The sequence below is a fragment of the Saccopteryx leptura genome, chromosome 9 (assembly GCF_036850995.1).
Source record: "Saccopteryx leptura isolate mSacLep1 chromosome 9, mSacLep1_pri_phased_curated, whole genome shotgun sequence".
Lineage (NCBI taxonomy): Eukaryota > Metazoa > Chordata > Mammalia > Chiroptera > Emballonuridae > Saccopteryx > Saccopteryx leptura.
In genome coordinates this window covers 3,056,780-3,082,076 of record NC_089511.1, presented here as the reverse complement: position 1 = coordinate 3,082,076, position 25,297 = coordinate 3,056,780, and the positions used below count along the sequence as shown (strand labels likewise).

The window sequence follows — 25,297 nt, the reverse complement described above, 5'->3', positions numbered from 1 at the left end:
GGTTCCCGCGGCCGCCCCGCCCCAGTCCCAGGACATCTGTGGACTGGACCTGCCCCCTCCTCACGCACAGAGCAGTGTCATAGGTCCTGGGGGACGTAGGTCGGAATCCCGTCTCGTCATAGACTCACTGTGTGACCTTGTGTCACCCGACCTCTCTGGGACCCCGCTTCCACCTCCACCAAGTGGGTGACGGGAGCCAGATGATCCTTGCGAAGGACGAAGGCGTGGTCACTTGAACCGAGTGGCTCTGGGACAGGTGGCTGGAGGTGGGGCTGCAGCGTGGGAGGCTCACGGGCCACTGTCCCCTGAACAGATGACAGTCCAGCCCCGCCAGCCCCTTTCGAGCACCGCATTGTGAGCGTCAGGGAGACCTCGGCCTCAGCGGGGTACAGCGTGTGCCAGACTGAAGTCTTGGGAGGGTAGGTGGGCTTTCGGCCTTGCGGACGGGCAGGCGTGGGAGGGCCGAGGACAGAGAACCTGCATAGCTGTCCGGGGGCGGGGGCCGCCGGGCAGTTCTCTAGAGCCAGGGCCAGGGCGGGACACCCCGGGCAGTGAGTGGACAGTCCACAGGGAGGGGGGTTAAGAGGACCGCCCCCAGAGCACAGGAGGACCCGCAGGGGGTGGGGTGAGAAGGACATCCTCCAGGATGAGGCTCGGCCTGGTGCTGTGGGGTGACGGGATGTCCTGGGGTGCAGGACAACCCAGGTGCTCGGGGTGAAGCGGGTGCAGGACAGCCCAGGTGCTCGGGGTGAAGCGGGTGCAGGACAGCCCGGGTGCTCGGGGTGAAGCGGGTGCAGGACAGCCCGGGTGCTCGGGGTGAAGCGGGTGCAGGACAGCCCGGGTGCTCGGGGTGAAGCGGGTGCAGGACAGCCCGGGTGCTCGGGGTGAAGTGGGTGCAGGACAGCCCGGGTGCTCGGGGTGAAGCGGGTGCAGGACAGCCCGCGTGCACGGGGTGAAGCGGTTCTCGTCGAGGTTTTAGGCAGGGTGTGTGGACTGGGGGTGATGACCTGGGTACCTGTGGGGTGCAGATACCCCCGCGACGTGTGCGGAGGAGGGATGGGACCAGAACGTGGGGGGCAGGGTGGCCCGCCCTGTTCCGGAGAGCCTCCTGGGCTCTCAGCCGCTGTCCTGGTGCCTGCAGGGGCCGCTTCGGTCAGGTCCACAGGTGCACGGAGAAGTCCACAGGCCTCCTGCTGGCGGCCAAGATCATCAAAGTGAAGAGCGCCAAGGATCGGGTGAGGCGTCTGCCCCGGCCTGGCGTGGCCTCTGGTCGGGCTCAGGACACGTTCACGCCCTTCTCAGCCCCCTGAGCCCCAACTCCCCGGACCCTTGGGCCCCAACTCCCCAGACCCCTCCGTGCCAAGCAGGAAACCCGGCCGCCTTTCCTGCCTGTTTTGCAGGACTCCCAAACCCCCATTGGCAGGTCACCTGGCACCCTGGGTGACAGGGTCCTCCCAGTCCCCAGCTTTCCTTCTCGGGCCTCAGGCTTCCGATCTGGGAGGTGGGTGGGTCTGTCGTAAGACCCCGTTTTGGGTGGGGAGTCGAAGGGGCCTGGAATGAGGGCGGGAAGCAGGGTGTGGGGTGGGCACATGCCTGCACAGGCGTGCCCGCAGCCGGCCCCTCCTCCTGACCCATTGCTCGGAAACCCCTCCCCTCTGGCTCCGGAAGGAGGACGTCATGAACGAGATCAGCGTCATGAACCAGCTGATCCACGTCAACCTGATACAGCTCTACGATGCCTTCGAGGGCAAGAACAGGTTCACCCTGGTCATGGAGTAGTGAGTGTCTGCGGCGGGCTGGGGGCCTGGGGCCCGGGGTCCAGGCCAACCTCTCCTTCCTCTCCTCTCTGGGACATCCCGGGAGCGGCGTCACCCCCTCTGCGTGACCTCCGGTGGGGAGCGTGGAGGACGGGACCATCTGTCCCAAAGCAGCAGCCAGCCAGCCAGCGAGCCTGACTGGACCTGCAGATAGATGTCAGTTGGGCCTACACAATTTTTTAGTAATTTTGATTTGCTTATTAGCAGTTGAAAATTGGGAAGTTTCACATTAAAATCTCGGCCTCTGACTCTTCTTGAAGATCTAGTCCCACTGGGCCCGTATTTCCGGCTGGAAATGGGTCTGATTTGCCCACTTGGGGTTCACGCCTTGTCGGTACCCACGGGCCCCCGTAGACACATTTTACAGCCTCGGCCGAGGGCCCCGGGAGCGACCTGCTGGTCAGCAGACCAGTCTTCCCTCTGACCCTCTGAGCTGGGAGGGGGCAGAGCCCGGTCCCCCATCAGAGCCCAGAGGACAGCGGCCCCCTCGGGCTGGGCTCGCCTGGGCTGGTGCTGAGGGCGGGCGAGTCCTTCGAGAGCCTCTCTGAGCCTGGTGCCTGCCTCTCCCGGTGCCCTGGCAGCGTGGACGGGGGCGAGCTCTTTGACCGGATCACCGACGAGAAGTACCACCTGACCGAACTGGACGTGATCTTGTTCACCAAGCAGATCTGTGAGGGCGTGCACTACCTGCATCAGCACTACATCCTGCACCTGGACCTCAAGGTCAGGCTCCCTCCGGGCGGGGGGCGGGGCCGGGGGGGGCTGGTTCTGGAGCCTCTGCCGCTCTCCCGGCCTGGAGAGCGCCATCAGCAGACAGCCCGGCCCTCGTTCCGGCTCCCTGCCGCCTCCTAGTTCTGCAGTCGGGGCGGACAAGTCCTGCTCGCGCTCTGAGCCTCGGTTTTGCCACATTGGCTGACTCACCTCTGTAGGCTGTACTTCAAGATTAAGTGATGCAAGCATTTTTATTTTTTGAAACTATCTTTAAGATTAGTGTTTATGGTCCTGGCCGGTTGGCTCAGTGGTAGAGCGTTGGCCTGGCGTGTGGAAGTCCCAGGTTCGATTCCTGGCCAGGGCCACACAGGAGAAGCGCCCATCTGCTTCTCCACCCCTCCCCCTCTCCTTCCTCTCTGTCTCTCTCTTCCCCTCCCACAGCCGAGGCTCCATTGGAGCAAAGATGGCCCGGGCGCTGGGGATGGCTCCTTGGTCTCTGCCCCAGGCGCTAGAGTGGCTCTGGTCACAACAGAGCGATGCCCCAGATGGGCAGAGCATCGCCCCCTGGTGGGTGTGCCGGGTGGATCCCGGTCAGTTGCATGTGGGAGTCTGTCTGACTGCCTCCCTGTTTCCAGCTTCAGAGAAATACAAAAAAAAAAAAAAAAAAAAAGATTAGTGTTTATTTTATTTTATTTTTATAATTTTATTTTTTTATTTTTTTACAGGGACAGAGAGTCAGAGAGAGGGACAGACAGACAGGAATGGAGAGAAATGAGAAGCATCAATCATCAGTTTTTCGTTGGGACACCTAAGTTGTTCATTGATTGCTCTCTCATATGTGCCTTGACCACGGGCCTCCAGCAGACCGAGTGACCCCTTGCTCAAGCCAGTGACTGTGGTTCCAAGCTGGTGCACTTTTTTTTTTTTTGCTTAAGCCAGATGAGCCCATGCTCAAGCCAGCAACCTCGGGGTCTCGAACCTGGGTCCTTCCGCATCCCAGTTTGATGCTCTATCTACTGCGCCACCGCCTGGTCAGGCGATTACTGTTTTTTAAAAATTAGCATAGGAATGCATGTTTTTGGTCACACATACAGACAGCATCGAAGTGTATGAAATAGAGAAAGTGCTTCACGTGTGGTCTCTGTGCTGAGAAGCCTCTGTACCAGCAGGTTGGCGAGCACACAGACGGAATCAGGTTGTGTCTGGTCTGTAAATTTGCCTTTCTTAGTTCACAGGACATTGTAGACATCCTTCCTCATCCTCTTTAAGGGCCCTGTGATGCCCCATCGAACAAATGTGTACACTTCCTTATGTTGGCTTCACAGTCAGTAAGCACTGACACCTAGCAGCCGTTTTCTTCCTTCCTTCCCTCCTTCTTTCCTTCCCTCCTTCTTTCCTTCCCTCCCTCCCTCCCTCCTTCCTTCCTTCCTTCCTTCCCTCCCTCCCTCCCTCCTTCATTCATTCCTTCCCTCCTTCCTTCCCTCCCTCCCTCCTTCCTTCCCTCCTTCCTTCCCTCCCTCCCTCCTTCCTTCCCTCCCTCCCTCCCTCCCTCCCTCCCTCCCTCCTTCCTTCCTTCCTTCCTTCCTTCCTTCCTTCCTTCCTTCCTTCCTTCCTTCCTTCCTTCCTTCCTTCCTTCCTTTCTTCCCTCCCTCCCTCCCTCCCTCCCTCCTTCCTTCCTTCCTTCCCTCCTTCCTTCCCTCCCTCCCTCCCTCCCTCCTTCCTTCCTTCCCTCCTTTCTTCCCTCCCTCCCTCCCTCCCTCCCTCCCTCCCTCCTTCCTTCCTTCCTTCCTTCCTTCCTTCCTTCCTTCTTTCCCTCCTTCCTTCCCTCCCTCCCTTCCTTCCTTTCTTCCTTCCCTCTTCCCTCCCTTTCTCCCTTCCTTCCTTCCTTTTTTCTTCTTTTTCTTCTCTCTCTCTCTCTTTCTTCCTTTCTCTCATATGGATTTATCTCTTGGCTCTCTATTCTGTTTCATTGATCTGTGTGTCTATTTTTATGCCAATGCCATATTGTTTTGGTTACTATAACTTGATAATATAGTTTGCAACCAAGAGTTGTAATGTTACCTCTGGCTTAGTTTTTCTCAAAATTGCTTTGGCTGTTCAGGGGCTGGCTTTTGCGGTTCCACACAAATTTTACCATAGCTTGTTTTATTTTTTTGAAAAGTGCCATTGGAATACACACACACACACACACACATTTTTTAAAAAATAAATAATTTTTTTGTGACAGAGACAGAGAGAGTCACAGAGAGGGACAGATAGGGACAGACAAGAAGGGATAGAGATGAGAAGCATCAGTTCTTCATTGTGGCACCTTAGTTGTTCATTGATTGCTTTCTCATATGTGCCTTGGCCGGGGGGCTAAAGCAGACCAAGTGACCCTTGCTCAAGCCAGCGACCTTGGGCTCGATCTGGTGACCCTTGCTCAAACCAGATGAGCCCATGCTCAAGCTGGCAAACTCAGGGTCTCAAACCTGGGTCCTCGTGTCCCAGTCTGCTGCTGTATTCACTGTACCACCGTCTGGTCAGGCTGGAATTTTGATAGGGATTGCATTGAATCTGTCAATTGTTCTGGGCAATTTGGGCCTTTTAACAACATTAAGTCTTCCAGTCCATGAGCACGACATACCTTTCCATCTATTTATGCCTTCTTCAATTTCTGTCACCCGTATCTCACAGTTTTTAGTACACAGATCTTTCAGCAACTTGGTTAAATTTATCAAGTATTTATTCTTTTTGATCAGTTGTAAATGGGATTATTTTCTTAATTTCTCTTTCCAGTAGATTCTTATTTTATTTATTTATTTATTTTTCTGAAGCTGGAAACGGGGAGAGACAGTCAGACAGACTCCCGCATGCGCCCGACCGGGATCCACCCGGCACGCCCACCAGGGGCGACGCTCTGCCCACCAGGGGGCGATGCTCTGCCCCTCCGGGGCGTCGCTCTGCCGCGACCAGAGCCACTCTAGCGCCTGGGGCAGAGGCCAAGGAGCCATCCCCAGCGCCCGGGCCATCTTTGCTCCAATGGAGCCTCGGCTGCGGGAGGGGAAGAGAGAGACAGAGAGGAAGGAGGGGGTGGGGGTGGAGAAGCAAATGGGCGCTTCTCCTATGTGCCCTGGCCGGGAATCGAACCCGGGTCCCCCGCACGCCAGGCCGACGCTCTACCGCTGAGCCAACCAGCCAGGGCCTCCAGTAGATTCTTATGTACAAAAATGCAGCTAACTTCTGTACATTGCTTTTGTGTCCTGAAAATTTACTGAATTTCTTTTTAAGTTCTATACTCTTCTGGGGGAGTCTTTAAAATTTTCTGTATATACCGAATATCTGCAAACCTAAAAGATACAAACTACTGAAAACTGACTCAAGAAGTGATAAATTAGTTTAAAAGACTACTCACAAAGAAAAGCCTAGGCCAAAATGACTTCCCTGGTGAATTCTAACAAAGGTGTCAAGAAGAATAACACCAACCGTTACAAACTCTTCCAAAAAGTAGACTAGAAGGGAGCGCTTGCTGTCTCCTTCTATGAGACCTGTCTTATCCTCATATCAAAACCAAGGACACCACCAGAAAGGGAACCTACAGAGCAGCACCCCTTATGAGTGTAGACGCAGAATTCCTCAACAAAACATTAACAGATTGAACACAGCAGCATCTAGAAAGGGTTATACACATCACAAAGTGGGATTTATCCCTTGAATGCAAGCTTGGTTTAACATGGAAGTAAATCAATGAAGTATGCCGTCAGAAGAGGAGAAAGGACAAAAATCACACAATCCATTCAGTGGATGCAGTTGACAGAACTGAACAGCTTTTCATGATGAGAACAGTAAGCAAACTAGGTATAGAACGTCCTCAATCTGATAAAGGCCATCTGTGGGAAATGGTGGAATGCTTTCTCCTTACGACCGGGAAGAAGACAAGGATGTTTGCTCTTGCCACTTCTACTAAACAGTGTACTTGAGGTTCTAACAAGGGCACATAGGCAGGAAAAGAAGCAAAGGCATTCAGATTGGAAAGGAAGAAATAAAACTCTCTGTTCATTGATGATATGATCTTGTCATCTAGCTTTTCTATCCATCCAGACAGCCATCCATCCATCCATTCACCCATTCATCCACTATCTATCCATCCATCCATCTATCCATCATTTATCCATTCATCCACTATCCATCCATCCATTCACCCATTCATCCACTATCCATCCATCCATCCATCTATCCATCATTTATCCATTCATCCACTATCCATCCATCCATTTGTCCATCCATCTATCCATCCATCATCTATCCATTCATCCACCATCCATCCACCCATCCACCCATCCACCCATCCATCCACCCACCATCAATCCATCCATCCCTCCATTCCTGTAGGGCTGCTCTGAGGCATTTATTTCCCTGGGAGGCAGGAAAGATGAGGCCCCTGACAGGTAAGTGTGGGAGCTGCAGACCTTCTCTTAGCTGTTGATTGAGCCTAAGTAGACTTCTCTTTCTTTTGCAGCCGGAGAACATACTGTGTGTCAATCAGACAGGACACCAAATAAAGATCATTGATTTTGGGCTGGCCAGAAGGTAAGGGGGTTGTGTTTTGGCACTTTGACCGAGCTCCTTGGGGACCTTGCCTGGCTCTCCTGGCGTGGTTACCTACAGCTCAGCTGATTTTTTAGTATTGGGAGTGACATACGAAAGGTCTCTGAAGAGGAGGCTGGTCGCTTTAGCCTGTGACCACCCCAGGGGGCAGCTTTTTGCCGTGGGCTCTGCTTCCTCTTCACACCACCTGTGCGAGCAGAGAGGGGAGTGATGGTTAAAGGGGGGACCCTGAAAGGGAGTCTCCAGCAGGTTCATTCTATTCCCTGCCCCAGCCTCCTGGACCCAGGGTGTCCTGGGCTGTGTGATGTCTCCATCACCATCCCTGCCCTGCAGGAAATGACTGGGTTAAATAGGAAAGTGTGTATGTGGCCGTGTGGTTGGCACCGTGGAGGAGTGATTGGGCCACGCAGGGCTGGGCGAGGTCCTGGGGACAGGGTGACAAATGAGGTCCCTGCTGATGGGCAGGTGTGAAGGTGGAGTGAAATAATGTATGACAGAGCCATCGATGGAGGGTGGTCAGGTTGTCACGTGTCAGCGCAGAAAGTCAGCCTCATGCGTCCTGGTGAACCATCTCCAAGTCCCTTAAAGTGCCAAGGCCTAGTGCAGTGCAGCGCTGCCATCTGGCCCCTGTGTGGCCCGGTTGGTGTGTGAGGATTTCTGAGCCTCCGCAGGGTTCCGACCACAGCCTGCGCCCCTGGGGCGGGTTCTCAGCTCTCTCGGCATTGGCTGGAGTAGCTGTCCGTCACATGATGCCTGGCAAATCGGAAGTTCCCATTATGTTTTTCTGATTGACACTTTGATGTTAAAGAAGTTTTAACATCACAGAAAAAACTGGGGGGAAGAAACAGAAATTTCCCATAGACACCCCGTCCTGCACATGCAAAGCCTCCCCCACTGCCCACACGATGAACCCCACACGCACACGTCAGAGCCACCCCAGTCCAGCCGCACTGCACACGTCACACAGCACCACCCAGTCTGCGCTCCTGCATGCGGCCCTGTGCTGAGTGTGCTATTCTGATCTTCTCTCCTTCTCACGTTGTGAAGCCTGGGGAGGCGAGGACCGTGGCTTTCTGATTCTCCCCGTGGACTCAGGAAAGCCTGAAATTGGGGGCAGGAGGGTGATGACTCCCGGGAGTGGTGGGCTGTGGAGTCTGGCAAGGTCTAGCTGCACCGGCATCAGCCCCAGCCTCCACGTGTGCTCCCGGGGTCCTCACCACCCCCGTCCCTCCCCAGGTACAAGCCTCGGGAGAAGCTGAAGGTGAACTTCGGCACTCCTGAGTTCCTGGCCCCGGAAGTTGTCAACTACGAGTTTGTCTCGTTTCCCACCGACATGTGGAGTGTGGGCGTCATCACTTACATGCTGTGAGTGCCCAGTGCGGGCAGGGCCATCTGTCTTAGTTGGGGTACCCTTGGGAGCAGCAGAAATCAGAGTGGGAGTCGGTTACTGGGGAGGTGTGTCCAGAAAACACTTCAGAGAAGAAAGGAGAGGTGAGGCGGGAAGGAAGGCAGACAGTCCCCCCTGTGAGCAATGAGTGTAACCCTCAAGGGAGCTCTGGGACCTGCCATGGACATTCACTTCCTCTGTTCTCCACGGAGGGGCCAGGGAGACAGGGTATGTGTTCACCGGCGCTGACCCTGTACTGCCTGGGGGCCGATCCCTGGGAGACGGGGTATGCGTTCACCGGCGCTGACCCGGTACTGCCTGTGGGCTGATCCCAGTGGCACTGATTCCTGAAACTTTGGCCCCGCTGGTGAGAAAGCTTCCAGCCAAGACATGCAGGTGGACTGTAGAGGTGGGAGGCAGTGAGGGGGGTGGGCAGGGCGTGCCAGGGACCAGCACGGCTAGTAATTCCAGGTCCTGATTGGGAACGGCACAGAATTAAGAAAATAGAACTAAAGAGAAAAAGGATGGGGTGGGAAGGTCTCTGCAATGCTGGTGGCAAGAACAGAGCGCTCTCCACCCCTCTGCCTGCTTTATTTATAGGGCAAAGTGAGCCCATTAGCAAATCAAAGAGATCTCTGATCACATTTCCAAGGCAACCCAAGAATTCTACCAAGTGCAGAAAACCCCCACCATACATAACATCTTAACTTCACAAGACAAAGGATAAGAAGGAAATCGCCTCCAGTCTTTCCGAGGGACTTGGGGGATAGAACTGAGTATAAACAATCCAGCACCACAGCTAACATGGAGGTGTGGAAAAAAATAGTCTTTAGCAACTTCACAGAACAAGTGAGGTGGGGGGTTGGGCAGACTGTCAGCTTACCACCAGCTCCCCACACCTCTGTCCCCCAAAAATCTAAACTGCAGAGACCCTGTTGGCTTTCGGTCCCCAACAAGGGTGGGACCCCTGGCCACGCCATCGGACCTGTGCCTCCTTTGTACACCATGTGTCCTGTGGGCCAGCCGGACAGTTAGGGTGGGCCTCCCCTGTGTCCTGTGGGCCAGCCGGACAGTTAGGGTGGGCCTCCTCTGTGTCCTGTGGGCCTCCTCTGTGTCCTGTGGGCCAGCCAGACAGTTAGGGTGGGCTTCCTCTGTGTCCTGTGGGCCTCCTCTGTGTCTGTGGGCCTCCTCTGTGTCCTGTGGGCCTCCTCTGTGTCCCGTGGGCCTCCTCTGTGTCCTGTGGGCCAGCTGGACAGTTAGGGTGGGCCTCCTCTGTGTCCTGTGGGCCTCCCCTGTGTCCTGTGGGCCTCCTCTGTGTCCTGTGGGCCTCCTCTGTGTCCTGTGGGCCTCCCCTGTGTCCTGTGGGCCTCCTCTGTGTCCTGTGGGCCTCCTCTGTGTCCTGTGGGCCTCCCCTGTGTCCTGTGGGCCTCCTCTGTGTCCTGTGGGCCTCCTCTGTGTCCTGTGGGCCTCCCCTGTGTCCTGTGGGCCGAGAGATCTGCTCCCGGCTGCACACCCTCCAGTGTGTGGACTCACCTGGAAGGTCCCAGGCCCGATGAAGTCATGCTTTGCTCCAGTCTTATCCTGATGGCACGGCTGTGACCGTGTCCCCACACTGTGTGTGTGTGCTGCACCAGACGGGGAAGTTTGAGGTCCCCACCGGCCAGTGGGGTGCCCCGCCTCTGTGCCCCGCCTCTAGAGGAGCCAGAGCCCAGTGCCCCTTTGGCCCCGAGGCCTGGGGAGTATCTACACCTGCCTGGATGTCTCAGAGACATGCAGAGCTGTTTACAGGAAACCGGTGTGTACCTGACACGTGGGCTTGCCGGGTGGGGCCCCGGTGTGCTCTGCACTGCAGGGTGAGGGGCAGAGGTGAGCGTGACTGACGGGATTTACTCGCACACTCGTCCTGCCTTCAACGGTCAGCCTTCCTTCTGCTCCTCCCCGACCTCCCCTTCCTGGGCCGAAGCAATGGGTGTTTTTTCTTTCTGTTGAACCCTCTTGGTTCCGGTTAGTTCTGCTTGAACCTTGTAGGACCCGTTTCTGTCCCGTCCCGCAGACGTGTGTCGGCAGACGTGGCTTCCAGGTACTGACCGTCCTCTCTCTCCTCCTAGACTCAGCGGTTTGTCCCCGTTTCTAGGGGAAACAGATGCTGAGACCATGAATTACATCGTGAACTGTTGCTGGGATTTCGATGCCAACTCCTTCGAGGGGCTGTCGGAAGACGCCAAAGACTTTGTGTCCCGGTTGCTGGTCAAAGAGAAGAGGTACCTGGATTGTGTGTTCCTCCTGGAGCGTTCTGGTGGGGACTGCAGACTGGGGATGGGATGGCCAGTTGTGCCGGGCAGGCCCTTCCCTGTGGACCCATCTGTCTGGGATTTCTCAGACGGCCACTTCTTGGGAGCAAACAAGATAGCAGGGAAATTGATGAAGGAAATAATTTTAAAAACACCTCGGAGTGTAAAATCTAGACGGAGTTGTAGAAAGGGCCCTGTTTATAGGTTAGTTCCATTTCCAGGTCATCATTTTTTTGTTATATTATAGCTTTGTTACTATTATTATGTTTCTTTTTTTCCAAGTGAGAGGAGGGGAGATAAAGAGACAGACTCCTGCATTCGCCCTGACTGGGATCCACCCAGCAACCCCTGTCTGGGGCCGATGCTCTGCCCATCTGGGGCCATGCTTGCAACCAAGCTATTGTTAGCGCTTGAGGCAGAGGCTCCATGGAGCCATCCTCAGCTCCTGGGGCCGATGTGCTTGAACCAATGGAGCCATGGCTGTGGGAGGAGGAGAGAGAGAGAGAAGAGAGAGAGAGAGAGAGAGAGAGAGAAGGGGAGGGGGAGGGATGGATGGAGAAATGGATGGTCACTTCTCCTGTGTGTCCTGATTGGGAATCGAACCTGGGACATCCACACACTGGGCTGGCACTCTACCACTGGGCCACCCAGCCAGGGCCTCCAGGTTATCAATTTTAATAGGCTGATGTTGAAAAGAAGGTGTGCCGTGCAGTTGTTCTTCCCCAGAATAAAGGCCAGGAGACCCCGTTTTCTGATGCGGAAGCCTTCGTTTTCAGCGGCCATGTCCACGTCAGTTTTCTGTTCTTGGACATGGAGAGCGGCCCAGGGGTGGCCCCAGGGTCTGGGCTCTGAGACAGCGCATGGTTCCCTGGCCTCTACAGTGTGTTTGTTCCTGGTTGTGAAAGCTTACCGGAGGGAAAATATCCCCAGTCCCGAGGAACAAACTGACATTGTTCTCTGGGAGGAGAGATGAGCTCCCTTCAAAGCTCACTTTCTTTTACTTCCTAAGAGCTGCTCTGGGCGCCACTGGCCTATTACTGCAGTGCAGCCTCAACGCCCCTGCCCCTAGGGCTGTGAGACACTGTCCCTCCACAGAGGTCTGGGGACGAGTTGCTGGCGACTTCCCTGCACTTCTGGGGGGGATTGGACATGAGGACGTGGCGTGAGCCCGCCGGGGGATTACTCTGACCCTCCCGGACCTGTACCGGCAACAGCAACTAAACGTGCCGGCGGCTGTTTGCTTTCACAGCTGCAGGATGAGCGCCACCCAGTGCCTGAAACACGCGTGGCTGAGCAGTCTGCCCGCCCGGGCTTCCAAATCCAACGCCTGCCTCAAGTCGCAGCTGCTGCTGCAGAAGTACCTGACTCACAGGAAGTGGAAGGTATCTGTGTGTGTCTTCTAACGCGTCCTCTGAAAGGGCTGTTGCTAAACCTCTACTTACGTTTTGATTCTAAAATAGGAAGTTTTGTTTTCCAAACCTGTTAGGCTCAAGTAAAAAAAGAAAAGCCACGGACTGACCCACAATGATGGGGCGTACACGTGGTATGTAGTCCGTACTCACGTGGCCCCGAGGGGACAGGACGGGTCAGCGCACATGTCCTGTGCTGGCTGCAGCTGGGGGCCCGCAGGGGCTGGGCGAGCTCGATGTGGAAGCTGTGTGATCTTGTCTACAACAGAACGCTTTGGTACCAAGGACGCCAACTATCTGAAAACCCGCTGTCGCCCGGGGGAGTGGCCCTCCCAACATTTCTGTTTTTGTGTGTTTTTTATTTCTTTTCTTGTAATTTTCTTGTTTTTTGTTTTCCAACATTTTGATATTGACTCAGAGCCTTGATAAAAAAAACAAACAAAGTGCTTTGCTGGGGGAACCAGCACAGGCAGCCAGACACACACAACCGGGACGCAGATACCACGTGTGATGCGCTCTGATGTGTTCTCTGATATTTGGGTTCATTCCCCAAAATCCTGGTCATAACCCAGTGATTTGATTTCATGAACCCCCGGTGGGCTGTTATCCATGTGAGAACGATAACATATCATTTTACTTCAGACTTGCTCTGAACAGGCCCATGAAAGTCATGTGACTGTCCCACTTTAAGTTTGCTAGAATCTCGTTTTTCTTTTTAGACTATTGGGGTTTTTTTGTTTGTTTGTTTTTTGTTGTTTGTTTTTTTTGAGAGAGACAGACAGAGAAAGATAGGAAGGGAGAGAGATGAGAAGCATCAATTCGTAGTTATGGCACCTTAGTTGTTCATTGATTGCTTCTCATATGTGCCTTGACCCAGGGGTTCCAGCTGAGCCAGTGACCCCTTGCTCGAGCCAGTGACCTTGGGCTCAAGCCAGCAACCTTTGGGCTTAAGTCAGTGACCTTGGTATCAGGTCGATGACCTCAAGCTCAAGCTGCTGAGCCTGCGCTCACACTGGATGAGCCCACACTCAAGCCAGCGACTTCAGTTTTGAACCGGGGACCTCAGCGTCCCAGGTCGATGCTCTGTCCACTGCACCACCACCGGTCAGGCCTTAGGTTCTCTGTTTTAAAAGAAACCCAAGTGCCTAACTTGCTCACGTCCTTTTATTGTTTCTCTTAAAACACTTGGTCTAAAAATATGCTTTTTTTCCCCTCCTTTTTTTTTCTCTCCTTATCTCAAGAAACATTTCCACGTGGTGACTGCTGCCAACAGGTTAAAGAAATTTCCATCTTGTCCCTAATGCTCGGGGTCCGAGAAAGCATTGAGAGAGGTGACGTGATGACTCATGATTTGACAGAACCCAGCCGTTTGCTAGTATTGGTCCCACTCACTTTGTAAAAAATAAAAATAAAGAAAAGGTTGTGGCGGCAGCCTTGCTTGTGGGCCACATAGAAAAGCGCCTTCAGGACGTGTCCTTGGCCTTAGATCTCGTTTGTAAAGCCGTCTTCCCCTGCAAGTGGGCCTCCTCCTTGGGGGGTGTGGGCATGCTGAACTAGGCAGGAAAGCTGTTGGCTGGGTCAGACTGGGTTTCTGAAACGCGCTGGTCAAGGAACCGGACGGACTGTCACGTAGGACGCCTCTGTCTGGCATCGTCTCCCTCCGTGCTGAGTGGTTCTGGAACTCCGCTCCGCTCCAGGCTGGGCTGATGTGTTCTTGTACGGCCGGCTCTGGTGTCCAGCAGCATGGACCGTGGGGGAGGGATCCTCCAGCCTGTGTTACCCTGTGCTCCCTGTGGACTGTGGGGGAGGGATCCTCCAGCCTGTGTTACCCTGTGCTCCCTTTTCAGTTGCCTGGATCTACAGCAGCACATCTGGCAGAAATATCATATGAGTCGCACACATAATTTATAAAAAAAATGTCTAATAGCTCCTTTCAAAACAAAAACCTGGTGAAACGGATTTCAGTTCATTTTTGCAATAAATCGAGAGCATCACTTCCATAGGTAACCAACGTGAAATTAATGAGCTACTTTGTATTTTTGTATTCTTTTTCTTTTTTTTTTTTTTCATACTCAGTCTCCAAAATCTGGTGTAGGGTTTACACTTTAAGGACATTTCAGTTCTTCAATTCACAGGCTAGGTTTCCATCAGACATACTTTTCACTTGTATGTCGAGTTCATAAAATCGTGGAAAAAATACTCAAGTTGTTTGAACTCTCCCACATTTTCTAATCATTGAATTAAGTATCCAGTTTTAGGTTTATTTAAAAGAAAATTAGAAATTCGATAGTGTATTCGATAGTGTTAAGTGCTTACTACCCACATGTGGTTAGTGGCTTCTTTATTGGGAGGGCAGACAGAGGGAGAATCCTTTATCTACCAAATTATATACCCTCCTCCCAAAATGCTGTTGTTTTGTACGTACAGAAACAGTTTTTCTCTGAAGTCCCCTTAAGGTGGGAATGTGGATTGTAGCCTCCCTTACCTGAAGTTCTAAAGCTTCTTCTTTCTGAATTTTTTTTTTTTTTTTGTATTTTTCTGAAGCTGGAAACAGGGAAAGACAGACTCCCACATGTGCCCGACCGGGATCCACCCGGCATGCCCACCAGGGGGCGACGCTCTGCCCCTCCGAGGCGTCGCTCTGTTGCGACCAGAGCCACTCTAGCGCCTGGGGCAGAGGCCAAGGAGCCATCCCCAGCACCCGGGCCATCTTTGCTCCAGTGGAGCCTCAGCTGCAGGAGGGGAAGAGAGAGACAGAGAGGAAGGAGAGGGGGAGGGGTGAAGAAGCAGATGGGCGCCTCTCCTGTGTGCCCTGGCCGGGAATCGAACCCGGGACTCCCACACGCCAGGCCGACGCTCTACCACTGAGCCAACCGGCCAGGGCCCTGAATTTTTTAAAATGACTTGAGAGAGAAAGGAAGGGAGAAAGATAGGAACATCAAGCTGTTCCTCTGTGTACCGACTGGGGATCAAACTGGCAACCTCCGCGCGTCCGAATGATGCTCTACCCAGCTGAGCTACCTGGCCAGGGTTCAAAGCTTTTACGAAGGTTTAAGTTTTTGGATATTTCTAGTTCTCTACTCTGCTGCTGTGGACTTTGCTCAAGACATTTTCAGGTGGTGACTGTGGCAGTGTCAATCACTTCTAGTGGCACTTTTCCATGTGAGGGAACAGGCGCTGCCGACTCCTGGCCACCGAGACTCGAAGGCAGTCGGGGACACTGCTTTCACCCAGCAGGTTGGGGAGACTATGGGGAAACGGGATTCTTCCACTTTTGATGGATATGGACCCAAATAAAAGTTTTGCCCACACTTTCTTTTAGTTTTCTTTTTGTGTGACAGAGAGAAGGAAGATAGGGACAGACAGACAGGAAGGGAGGGAGATGAGAAGCATTAATTCTTCATTGCGGCTCCTTAGTTGTTCATTGATTGCTTTTTCATATGTGCCTTGACCGTGGGCCTTCAGCAGACCGAGTGACCCCTTGCTTAAGCCAGCGACCCTGGGTCCAAGCTGGTGAGCTTTGCTCAAACCAGATGAGCCCACGCTCAAGCTGGCGACCTTGGGGTCTCGAACCTGGGTCCTCTGCATCCCAGTCCAATGCTCTGTCCACTGCACCACCGCCTGGTCAGGCCAGTCTTTTTTAAAAATTTTTATTTATTGATGTGAGAGAGGAAGGGAGGAAGGGAGAAAGAGAGAGACAAGAACATGGACCTGCTCCTGAATGAGCCCTGACCCGGGGATCGAACCGGCAACCTCTTGAGCTTCAGGACAGATGCTCTAACTCACCGAGCTACCAGGCCAGGGCCACACTTCCATCTTACAATTCCACTTCCAGAAATTTATCCCTCAGCAAAACTTGAACAAGCGGACTGCGATTTATGCACAATATTCGTTCTGACACTGCGAATGGCCCATGGACAACCTGTGCGTGCCTGCCGGCGTGGGCTTAGCTAACGTCAAGTCTGCCACGTGTCCCTAGGGGAGCGCCCCGCAGCTGGTAAAGTGACGTCTGTGCTGATAGCCTTTCCACAGAACGTGTGCGTGTGGCATCGTCCTGTCTGTGGAGATACCTGTCGTCTGTACCCTGGTATTTCCTAGGACATGCAAGAAGCTGAACAGCGAGGTGTGGAGAGTGGGTGATGGGGAGATGGGGAACTCCACTTTTTATCATTTGATTTCTTTTTAATGTGAGCACCTATTGCTTTGTAAGTAAAAGTTAGCCACCCCATTGTCAAGTACGGACCTTGCTTTGACTCCGATTCGCGTGAAGAATTCGAGATACCCAGGACCAATGTGATTCTAAATGGCATGTTTGATGACAGACTTTCCACTGGTGTTGTCTGAGGATGGCGATGAGGTTCCTTCTGTTGTAGGTCACACGACCTTGGGCCAAAAGTGAGACACATCGTCAGGCAGGGAGGGGTGGCAGGTCCTCATGAACTGCCGGGTCCTGGGTGATAGGTTCGTGGTGTCCTCACACTGTCCTCATTCCTGTTGTCTGTTGGAAAAGTTTTATGGTAAGGTTTTAAACCATGAGGAACTGTTCAAGAACCCGGCTTCCAGAATGCCTTCACAGCAGGAGCGGAGCAGAGCAGAGGGGCTCAGGAAGCAGTGGCTCCGTGGCCGGCAGTGTGACCGCTCAGGAGCTGCTGTAGGAACAGTCCCTGCCCTCGGCCAGCGTTTGGACGAGACCGCTTCCAGGCAGTCCCTCTGCCCCACAAGTCACTTCAGAAACAACCAAGTACCTGCCGCGGTCCAGATAATCACAGTAATCCCCATGTATGTTTAAGGGGGAGAGTCAGGAACAGCAGTTGTCCTTCAACTCTCACGGAATCAACAGTGAAAGAACTTCAGACGGAGCAAGTATCTGCAAATCATTCATCTGATAAGAGTTTAACATCGAGACTGTACAAAGGCTCCTACAACTCAGCAACAAAAGCAACCCGATTCAAAAATGGACAAAAACTCGAACCTTTTCCCACAGAAGATACACAGGTGGCCGAAAGCGCACGGAACAGCGCCCAGTGGTCACGGGAGCAATGCACGTCAAAACCACGAGACGGCTCCTTACACACGCAAGGGTGGCTGCCGCCCACACATCAGAAAGGCAGTGCAGACGACGCGGTGGAGACTGGGACCCTCTGCATGTTGGCGGGAGTGTGAGACGGGCAGCCACTGTGGAAAGCAGCACGGAGGGCCTCAGATCTGACAACAGCACTGCCATATGTGATTCAGTTCTCAAGCTTTCTCGAAGATATTTGTACACCCCTGTTCACAGCAGCATTCATAACAGACAAGGTGGCAGCAACCCACACGTCCTCCATTGGTCGATGACTAGACAAGCAAAGCGTGGCCTCTACGTTCAGCGGAGGACGACTCCGCCTTAGAAAGGAAGGAGACTCCTTTACACGTTACACGCTACAGCCCGGTGATCCTCGAGGTCGCTGTGTGCAGTGCAAGGAGCCAGACACAAATGGATGAGCACTGTGTGACCCCGCTGACACTGACACGAGGCATGTCAGGCTCAGAGACACAGAGAAGGTGTTGCCGGGGCCCCGGGGAGGGAGGGGATGCCTGACGGGCAGTCAGCTCTGCAAGACGAAGAGTTCTGGAAACCAGTGTCGTCAACAATGTGGACGTCCTCCGCGTGACGAACCGCACACTTGGAATGGGTGAGATGTTGACTTTTATTTTACATGTTTTTAAATAAAGTGAATTTGCTTAGTTTTACCTGATAAGTGGACTCTTTTTGATCTAAGGCTAGAAATCTAAACCTCAGCACCAAATAAAGACAAATTACACACCTCCTCAAAACAAACGAGGAGGACTCCTTTCTGTGTTTATTACTTTAGTTTTCCTCCCACTTTCTCCATTTTAAAGGAATAATGAGCTGCTGTCGTGAATGCCTTCTGAGTGCCACACACCCTACAAGGACCACCTCTATTCTCACAGGTAGATAATATCTCCATTTTGTGAGGAAACTGAGGCCCTCCAAGGGTTTGAACGCTGCAGGGCCAAGTGTCAGAGCCAGGACGTAAACAGCAGCGTGTGGCCTGGGCCTGTTCGTCAGGGCTCGCTGGGCACGGGCTGCGTTGGGATTGTTTGTGGTGTCTCTTTAGCCGTAGCCCATTAACCAGAGCGGGTACCTCAGGTCAGCCCTCGGGTCCTGCCCCAGGCAGGGGTCTGACTTGGAGCAGGAAAAGGGAGCTGCTGCCCTATTGTAGATAACCATTCTGAATAGGTTTTTAACACTGGATGCAAACACTTTGCTGCATTCTTCACTGGTGATAAAGGCAACCTGAACACACATAAAAGCATATTTATTAACTTACATCGTAACACATACTTAATCAAACCAAGAAATTTACACAGAAAACTGAATTAAGTACAGCCTACAAGACTCCATTAGGACAGGAGACATGTGTTTTGCTTAAAAAAGTAAAATGACTCCAATTCCAGGCGTGCCGGCCGGTGGGGAGCGGGGCTTTGCTGACCGGGACTGTGGCCGAGCTGGTGAGCGTGCTGCCCGGAACTCAGCCCCAGTGCCGGTGTCCTTGCTGCTGGTGAGTCTTAAGGTCGCTGTTATAAAAGCGGAAACCAAACTCCCAGGCACACCCCCCTGCGTGGAGCGGCAGGCCGGGCTCTGTGGCCCCGCGGCCCGCACGCTGAGCTCACTCGGCGCTGACCTCCAGGGCTCGGGCAGCGTTCTCCAGGATCCGCCTCTTCCACTCCTCGTAGTCCAGTGTGAGGGCCTCGTCGCTCTGTGGTTTCCGTGGGACTTCTACCACCTTCTCCGTTTCTGCCAGAGAAACATTGTGCAAGTGTTTCAAAATTCTTGTTTACATATGAGGTTTAAAAAAAAAAAAAAAAAAAGGCAAACTTCTTTCAAGTGTCTACTTTATAAGACCCTGAAATGCAAAGTGAGAACAGCAGCTAACACATCAGCTTTTCGCTTGTCTGCTCCAAGCATCCAAGACCCCTGACGACAGGTGACATTTACCAAGCACAGAGCCTGTGCTCCACGGGCCCTGGATCGAGCACTGCGACAGCATCACCTCACTGGACCTCATCACACTCTAGGAAGGGGTGCTAACCTTAACCACCTCCTGTAGATTTGGAAAGCGGGGCTCTCAGAAATGAAGTGACGTTCCTGAGATCACAGCAGCAGGTGCTGAAGCAGGATGTGGACCAAGCAGTTTGGCTTCAGCCATGGCTCAGGACATGGCACCTCCATGCAGCGTGTGGCCGAGCCGCACGGGCCGCTCCCCGCATGAACCCCGGTGCCCGCTGGCAGTGCCTGTGCACGCCCGCCCTCCTTACCCTTTCCTGGAGGCTGCTCAGCCGCCGTCTTCTTTTTCTTCCACAGCGGAGTGCCTGAGTCTCCCGAGTCTGGAGGCTCTCCTTGAAGGGAAACAAAGTGTCAGCAAGGTTCATATTCCTCCTATCCTCCGTTTTAGTACCCGGGCTTATTCTGGACAACAGACAAAAACCAGATTCCCTGGCAGACCAACTACAGGACAAAGGGCAGAGCAAACGGCCGTGCCCTTCTCTTCCCTGGCTTCTCTGGTCAGAACTGACAAGCGCTTCGCTTCCCGCTCACGTGCACGGAGGCCGGTGCTCAACGCTAACGCGTGGCAACAGGAGGCCTGTTTTCCAGGCGTGGATTCACAGATCCACAGTTATGAAGCTACTTTAATGGAACAGTAGAAAAAAACTATTTTCTCACTGAAACCTATCTGGTCCCCATGAAACATGAATTCAGAAAGCAGCCATTGCAGTTTGAAAGGACGACTCTTCCTGGCAGGTTTCCATGTGTTCACACGACACGGTCTTGGAATACGGAATTCATACTCACTGTCAATTTGCTGCCCGATCTTCTCTAGTTGTTTACACAGTCGATCAAATATGGCTTTCTTCACACCAGACGTGGCTACCATTTTACTTTTATCCACCTTTAGCTTTAAAATCCTACAAAAGATTTTGACAAATTACTCTTCTTAAGACCAGTATAGGCCCTGGCCAGTTAGCTCAGTGGTAGGGCATTAGCCTGTCATGTAGAAGTCCTGGGTTCGATTCTCTATTAGGGCACACAGGAGAAATGATCACCTGCTTCTACACCTCCCCTTTTCTCTCTCCCCTCCCCCCTTCCTGCAGCCATGGTTCAACTGAGTGGCACTAGGTACTGAGGATGGCTCCATGGCCTCACCTCAGGTGCTAAAAATAGCTCAGTTGCCAAGCAACAGAGCAGCGGCCCCAGATGGGCAGAGCATCAGCCCCAGACAGAGCTTGCCAGGTGGATCTGGTCAGGGCACATGAGGGAGCCTATCTCTCTGCCTCCCTGCCTTTCAAGTAAAAAAGTATATAAAATAAAAAATTAGTGTTGTTTTTTTTTAAATGACCAATCACAAACGACTCGTTCTGATGGCAGGCCCCGTCAGCTCTGAGAGGCAAGCCCGCAGTGGGAGCACTCTGCTTGCCTGCCGCTGCCCTGCAGGGCGCAGGCTTCCGGGGCAGCGTGACTGTCAGGTGCTCGGTATGCTGTGGGGCAAACGAGGAGTCTGGTGACTGGGCCCTCGTTCTCCTATTATTTATATGAAAAACACACCAAGGCTGAAGTAGGTAGAACAGAAGCATTCCGGGGGAAGGAGGCCCCAAGAAGACAACTAACTCACCTGCAGGCCGTGAGCAGCGCGGCGGCGGTGAAGAGTGGCCTGGATAGGTCGAGATCCTCCTGCCGTGCCCGCGGGAGACTGGACTCGTAGCTGCGGGAGAGCAGCGTTTGCACGACTGGTCAGGAAACAGTGTTTCACGGGGACTAATGCACATCAGATCTAAAAAGCTATTTAAACGTAGAAGAGACGAGTTCTGCTACTTTAGCATATTTGTTACTTCTTTAACACTGGAAGTTAACAGGACGCTGGATTTTTGTGTCAGGATAAATCTCTATTGGGGTCCCTTACGTCCGTACCTTTGCAGCACCTTTGCGGCCAAGCTCACTGCTTCTGTGCAGCTGAACTGGACAGCCAGGTCTCTTATGCTGACGTTTGAATTCAGGCCCAGTAAACACTCAAAAGATTTAAGACAGCTCGGATACATCTTCTTGCTCAAACCAGAGAGTTTAGTCAGATAAGCCTTTGGAAGGAAACACACACATGAATCCTAAGTTGTTTATATCAGTGCCTCAACTCTTCAAAATTAATTCTGTGGCAAGTCACTCTTCCTAGAGGTTTGGCTGCATTTTGTCAAAAAACAGTCATTCTCTCAGCATGAAGAGCTGCTCCAGCAGCTCACACTGCGGGAGTCATACACACGCGCAATTTACAGGACAACAGCCTGCTCAGCCAGGCTATACAAACACAGGAACCGCCCACAGGGTCACTCACTCCACAATGCAGGTGCCAGTGTGAGAATCACTGGGAAAAGGAGGGACAGGAAACGCCCACAGGGTCACTCACTCCACAATGCAGGTGCCAGTGTGAGCATCACTGGGAAAAGGAGGGAAGGCAGGAAACGCCCACAGGGTCACTCACTCCACAATGCAGGTGCCAGTGTGAGCATCACGGGGAAAAGGAGGGAAGTCAGGAAGGACCGGGGGAGGGGAGTGTGTGCAGGAGGGGCCCGGAGAAGAGAGGGAAAACAGGAAAGAAACAGGGTCCACGAAGGGATATGGGCGGAAAAGCATACAGGGGCCACGAAGTATGTGCTTTAGGAGGACAGCAGCAGCATGGTAGGTGACCTTGAGTTTACACAGTAAAGAGAATGGTGCAAATGCATTTTTTTTTTTTTTTTGTTCAACCTGACACAATGGTTTTAAAGTTCATCTATTCCAGGGGTAGTCAACCTTTTTATACCTACCGCCCACTTTTGTATCTCTGTTAGTAGTAACATTTTCTAGCCGCCCACCAGTTCCACAGTAATGGTGATTTATATTTTTTAAAAATATTTTTTATTCATTTTAGAGAGGAGAGAGAGAGAGACAGACAGACAGAAAGGAGGAGCAGGAAGCATCAACTCCCATATGTGCCTTGACCAGGCAAGCCCAGGGTTTTGAACCGGCGACCTCAGTGTTTCCAGGTCAACACTTGATCCACTGTGCCACCACAGGTCAGGCGTAATGGTGATTTATAAAGTGGGGAAGTAACTTTATAAAATTTATAAAGCAGAGGTACAACAAGTTAAAGCATATAATAATAATTACTTACCAAGTACTTTCGAATAAATCTTTATAAAACTTACTATAGTTAAATCTGTCTTTTTGTTTATACTTTGGTTGCTCCGCTACTGCCCACCATGAAAGCTGGAATGCCCACTAGTGGGCGGTAGGGACCAGGTTGACTACCACTGATCTAGAATATAACAATAGTCAGAATTCTAAAACTCTACATAGTTTCAATGGGCTAATCCAACCAGAAATCGGTGGGACCTGCTTACCCTGTCCAAGGGGCAGTTCATACAGGAAGCCGCCAGGTCCAGGCACATGACTGCACTGCTGGTCTCTGTGGTGTGCGCAGACAGGCCAGCACACTTCACCTGGGACAGTCGCAAGTACTCCTCCGCTTTCCTGCACACAAGGGCAACACATTCACTAAAATTCTTTTCTAGGAGTTGGTCCAGCACTTTGGGGTAACAAGGAATCCAGCCTAGTAGACTTGATTCTGAGCCTGGGCTGGCAATGAAACATCCTTGGGGGAGGACACGGTTCTCTGACTCTAGAGACCACTACGATCAAGTATTACTTTCAGGCGAAAACAACCCTTCTTCCTTCCTTCCATTCCTGGAACAAGCATGGACCATCACGAAGGCCAGCCGGTCTTACCAGGGCTCCATTATTTTTCATCCCTTCCTCTACGTCAGTGGCTTTCAAACTGTAACTGGGAATAAATATGCTCTATTAATGACTTACTGTTCTTGGTCTGACTAGCCACAAAATAGAGCTAAAAGATAATGTACTAACAAAACAAGCTTATAAAAGAATTCCTGTAAAATGTTAAGTCCACTTTGTTCCTCTTATAACTGCGACTTAACATTAGTAGTTTGGTAATGTTATGTTCCATAACAAATCAAATATATATGGTCAGTCCTCTCCCTCCACCTCTGGCCAGCCTCCTGCTACAGTAGAGAGGCCCGTTTCCCTCTGGCTGACGCACATCTAGGGTGAACATCCACGCAAGAAGAACAGACATTAGCCGGAGCTACACTTCCCATCTGCTTCCCCTCATTCCCACCACACTGAGGCGTGCAGTTCTGATCCTCACTCAAGGCCAAGAGGAGAGTCTGACTGCAGGAATCTATGGGCACTTGTTACACAAAACAAAAACTGTAGTTTATAAGTTACTTGCTAGCTTCAGTTCCTGTGACAACCAAAGAAATTCTGACCTTCAGATATGCCAGCTTAGACGTACTGGCCTTCTTCTACTCATATGAGCCAACTGTGCTGAGTCCAACAGTAAAGAACTCTTGACCCCTTCTTAGTGATTCCTTTATTCCAGTTTGCTTATTCCTGCTCCTTCTCAACCCCCCCCCCCCCCCCCCGCATCAAAGGAAGAAGATGGGTTTTTGAGGACAGGCGTTTCCCCATCTTCTCAGCTGGCTGTCACTTGAATAAACCCCTCTCTTTTGCCATTAGCAACTGTCTTACGATTACTGACTGTTCACAGCAGGCAGCTGGACCTGCGGACCACTTTTATGGTTTCAAAACTTTATTTATTGACAGAGACAGAGGGTCAGAGAGATGGACAGATAGGGACAGACAGGAAGGGAGAGAGATGAGAAGTATCCATTCTTCGTTGTGGCACCTTAGATGTTCATTGATTTGCTTTTTCATATGTGCCTTGACGGGGAGGGGAGGGGGGGCCTACAGCAGAACGAGTGACCCCTTGCTCAAGCCGATGAGCCCAGGCCCCTGCCGTGACCTCGGGTTTCGAACCCGCGTCCCAGTTTGAAGCTCTATCCACTGTGCCCCGCCCGGTCAGGCTTATGGCTTCAGAACTTGAATGCAGGAGGCAATCATCCCCGGGCTTGTGAAAACAGATGCTGGGTCTCACCCCCAGCGTTTCTGATCGGTGGGCATGGGGTGCGGCCGGCGGATGGACTTTCCTAACCAGGGTCAGGATGACACTGATGCCGCCGGTCCAGGAACCACACTGGGAAAGCCGCTGTTCTAGACGACGACCGAGTCCAAGGTCTCTGTTCACATCCTCCGCGCCCTCCCTGACCCAGCTGACCGCCCGGACTGGCCCCGTCCTGCTGCCCACGCTTTAGCCTCGGGCTTTGCTCCCGCCTCTGGGTCTTGCCCGGCCCTTCCCACCTCGGGGCTTCTGCCCAGGCCGTCCGTTACCTCTGCTCGGGCTGCTCGCCCCCCGGCGTCCAAGGTCGGCCCCTTCTCTCATTGGGGTCTCAGGGCCAGCGCCCCCGCCCTCGGCCCTCCGTGCTGGCCGGGCCGCGCTGCCATCCCCGTCGCGCCGGCTGTCACTGTTTTGCTTTCTACGAGGCTCTCGCCAGCAGAGACCTCCATGGGGCCTGTACCCCGTCTGTCCGCCTCCGCAAACAGACCCCCGCGAGGCAGCTGACTGTCCCCTCTCCCCGACCGCGTGCAGCCCGGGGAGCCCGCTGCTCCGGGGGGCCTCCGACAGGACGGGTTCCGGCCTGACTCCCGCGGGAAAGGTGCGCGGCTCGCCTGGGGAGGGCCCGGGGCCGCTGCGGCGTGCGCGGGCGGACTCACCTCAGCACGCGGGGCTCGGTGACGCCCAGGCGCCGCGCTAAGTGCGGGATCAGCCCCGACTCCATGGCGCCCACAACCAAGAGACGCGCCAACAGCTTCGCGGCGACGAAACCCGCGCGCAGACGTTGCGCCAGCCAGTGCCGGCCCGGCCCCACCCCCCTGCTGCATCCGGATTGGTTGAAACAGGAACGTGAGGCCGTCCCCTAAACCAATCCTCGTCTTCCTTCTGCGCGTGCGCACCGAGTGCTCGCGTCAAGGTAGTCAGACGAGTGGCCCCTACTCCTTCCATTCCGACGTTTTTCACAAACTCGATAAATGCTGCCTTTCCCTCTGGCTGTCTCCTTCCTGTCTCCGGGCGAGTCCCCGCTGCCCTG

The 25,297-nt window shown here is 53.1% G+C and overlaps 2 protein-coding genes across 6 annotated transcripts in view; one reads left to right on the top strand and one right to left on the bottom strand.

Moving 5' to 3' along the window:
• The window catches only part of MYLK3 (myosin light chain kinase 3), an 84,335-nt gene extending 70,067 nt beyond the window's left edge, over window positions 1-14,268 (top strand). For all 5 annotated transcript variants that reach the window (XM_066349910.1, XM_066349913.1, XM_066349912.1 and 2 more), the window contains 9 exons: window positions 314-419; window positions 1,142-1,235; window positions 1,669-1,778; window positions 2,399-2,540; window positions 7,027-7,097; window positions 8,352-8,480; window positions 10,611-10,763; window positions 12,043-12,175; window positions 13,444-14,268. In XM_066349910.1, coding sequence (XP_066206007.1) covers window positions 314-419; window positions 1,142-1,235; window positions 1,669-1,778; window positions 2,399-2,540; window positions 7,027-7,097; window positions 8,352-8,480; window positions 10,611-10,763; window positions 12,043-12,175; window positions 13,444-13,503 — 998 coding nt within the window. In that variant the 3' untranslated portion in view covers window positions 13,504-14,268. The remainder of the gene's footprint in view (window positions 1-313; window positions 420-1,141; window positions 1,236-1,668; window positions 1,779-2,398; window positions 2,541-7,026; window positions 7,098-8,351; window positions 8,481-10,610; window positions 10,764-12,042; window positions 12,176-13,443) is intronic.
• Window positions 14,269-18,241: 3,973 nt separating this feature from the next.
• ORC6 (origin recognition complex subunit 6) lies at window positions 18,242-25,226 on the bottom strand. Its single transcript, XM_066349393.1, has 7 exons — window positions 24,924-25,226; window positions 22,634-22,763; window positions 21,171-21,334; window positions 20,875-20,964; window positions 20,058-20,170; window positions 19,523-19,603; window positions 18,242-19,001 (listed from the first exon to the last, which is right to left on the bottom strand). Exons 1-7 carry the CDS (start codon window positions 24,986-24,988, stop codon window positions 18,874-18,876), a joined length of 771 nt encoding a protein of 256 aa, XP_066205490.1. The 5' UTR covers window positions 24,989-25,226; the 3' UTR covers window positions 18,242-18,873.
• Window positions 25,227-25,297: the final 71 nt, after the last annotated feature.

Coding starts and splice junctions, on each gene's coding strand:
- ORC6 (XM_066349393.1), bottom strand. CDS start 24,988: ATGGAGTCGGGGCTGATCCCGCACTTAGCGCGGCGCCTGGGCGTCACC. Junction 22,764..24,923: donor ACCGAGCCCCGCGTGCTGAG/GTGAGTCCGCCC, acceptor CCTTGTGTGCAG/GAAAGCGGAGGAGTACTTGC. Junction 20,171..20,874: donor GCGCTGCTCACGGCCTGCAG/GTGAGTTAGTTG, acceptor AATCTTTTGTAG/GATTTTAAAGCTAAAGGTGG.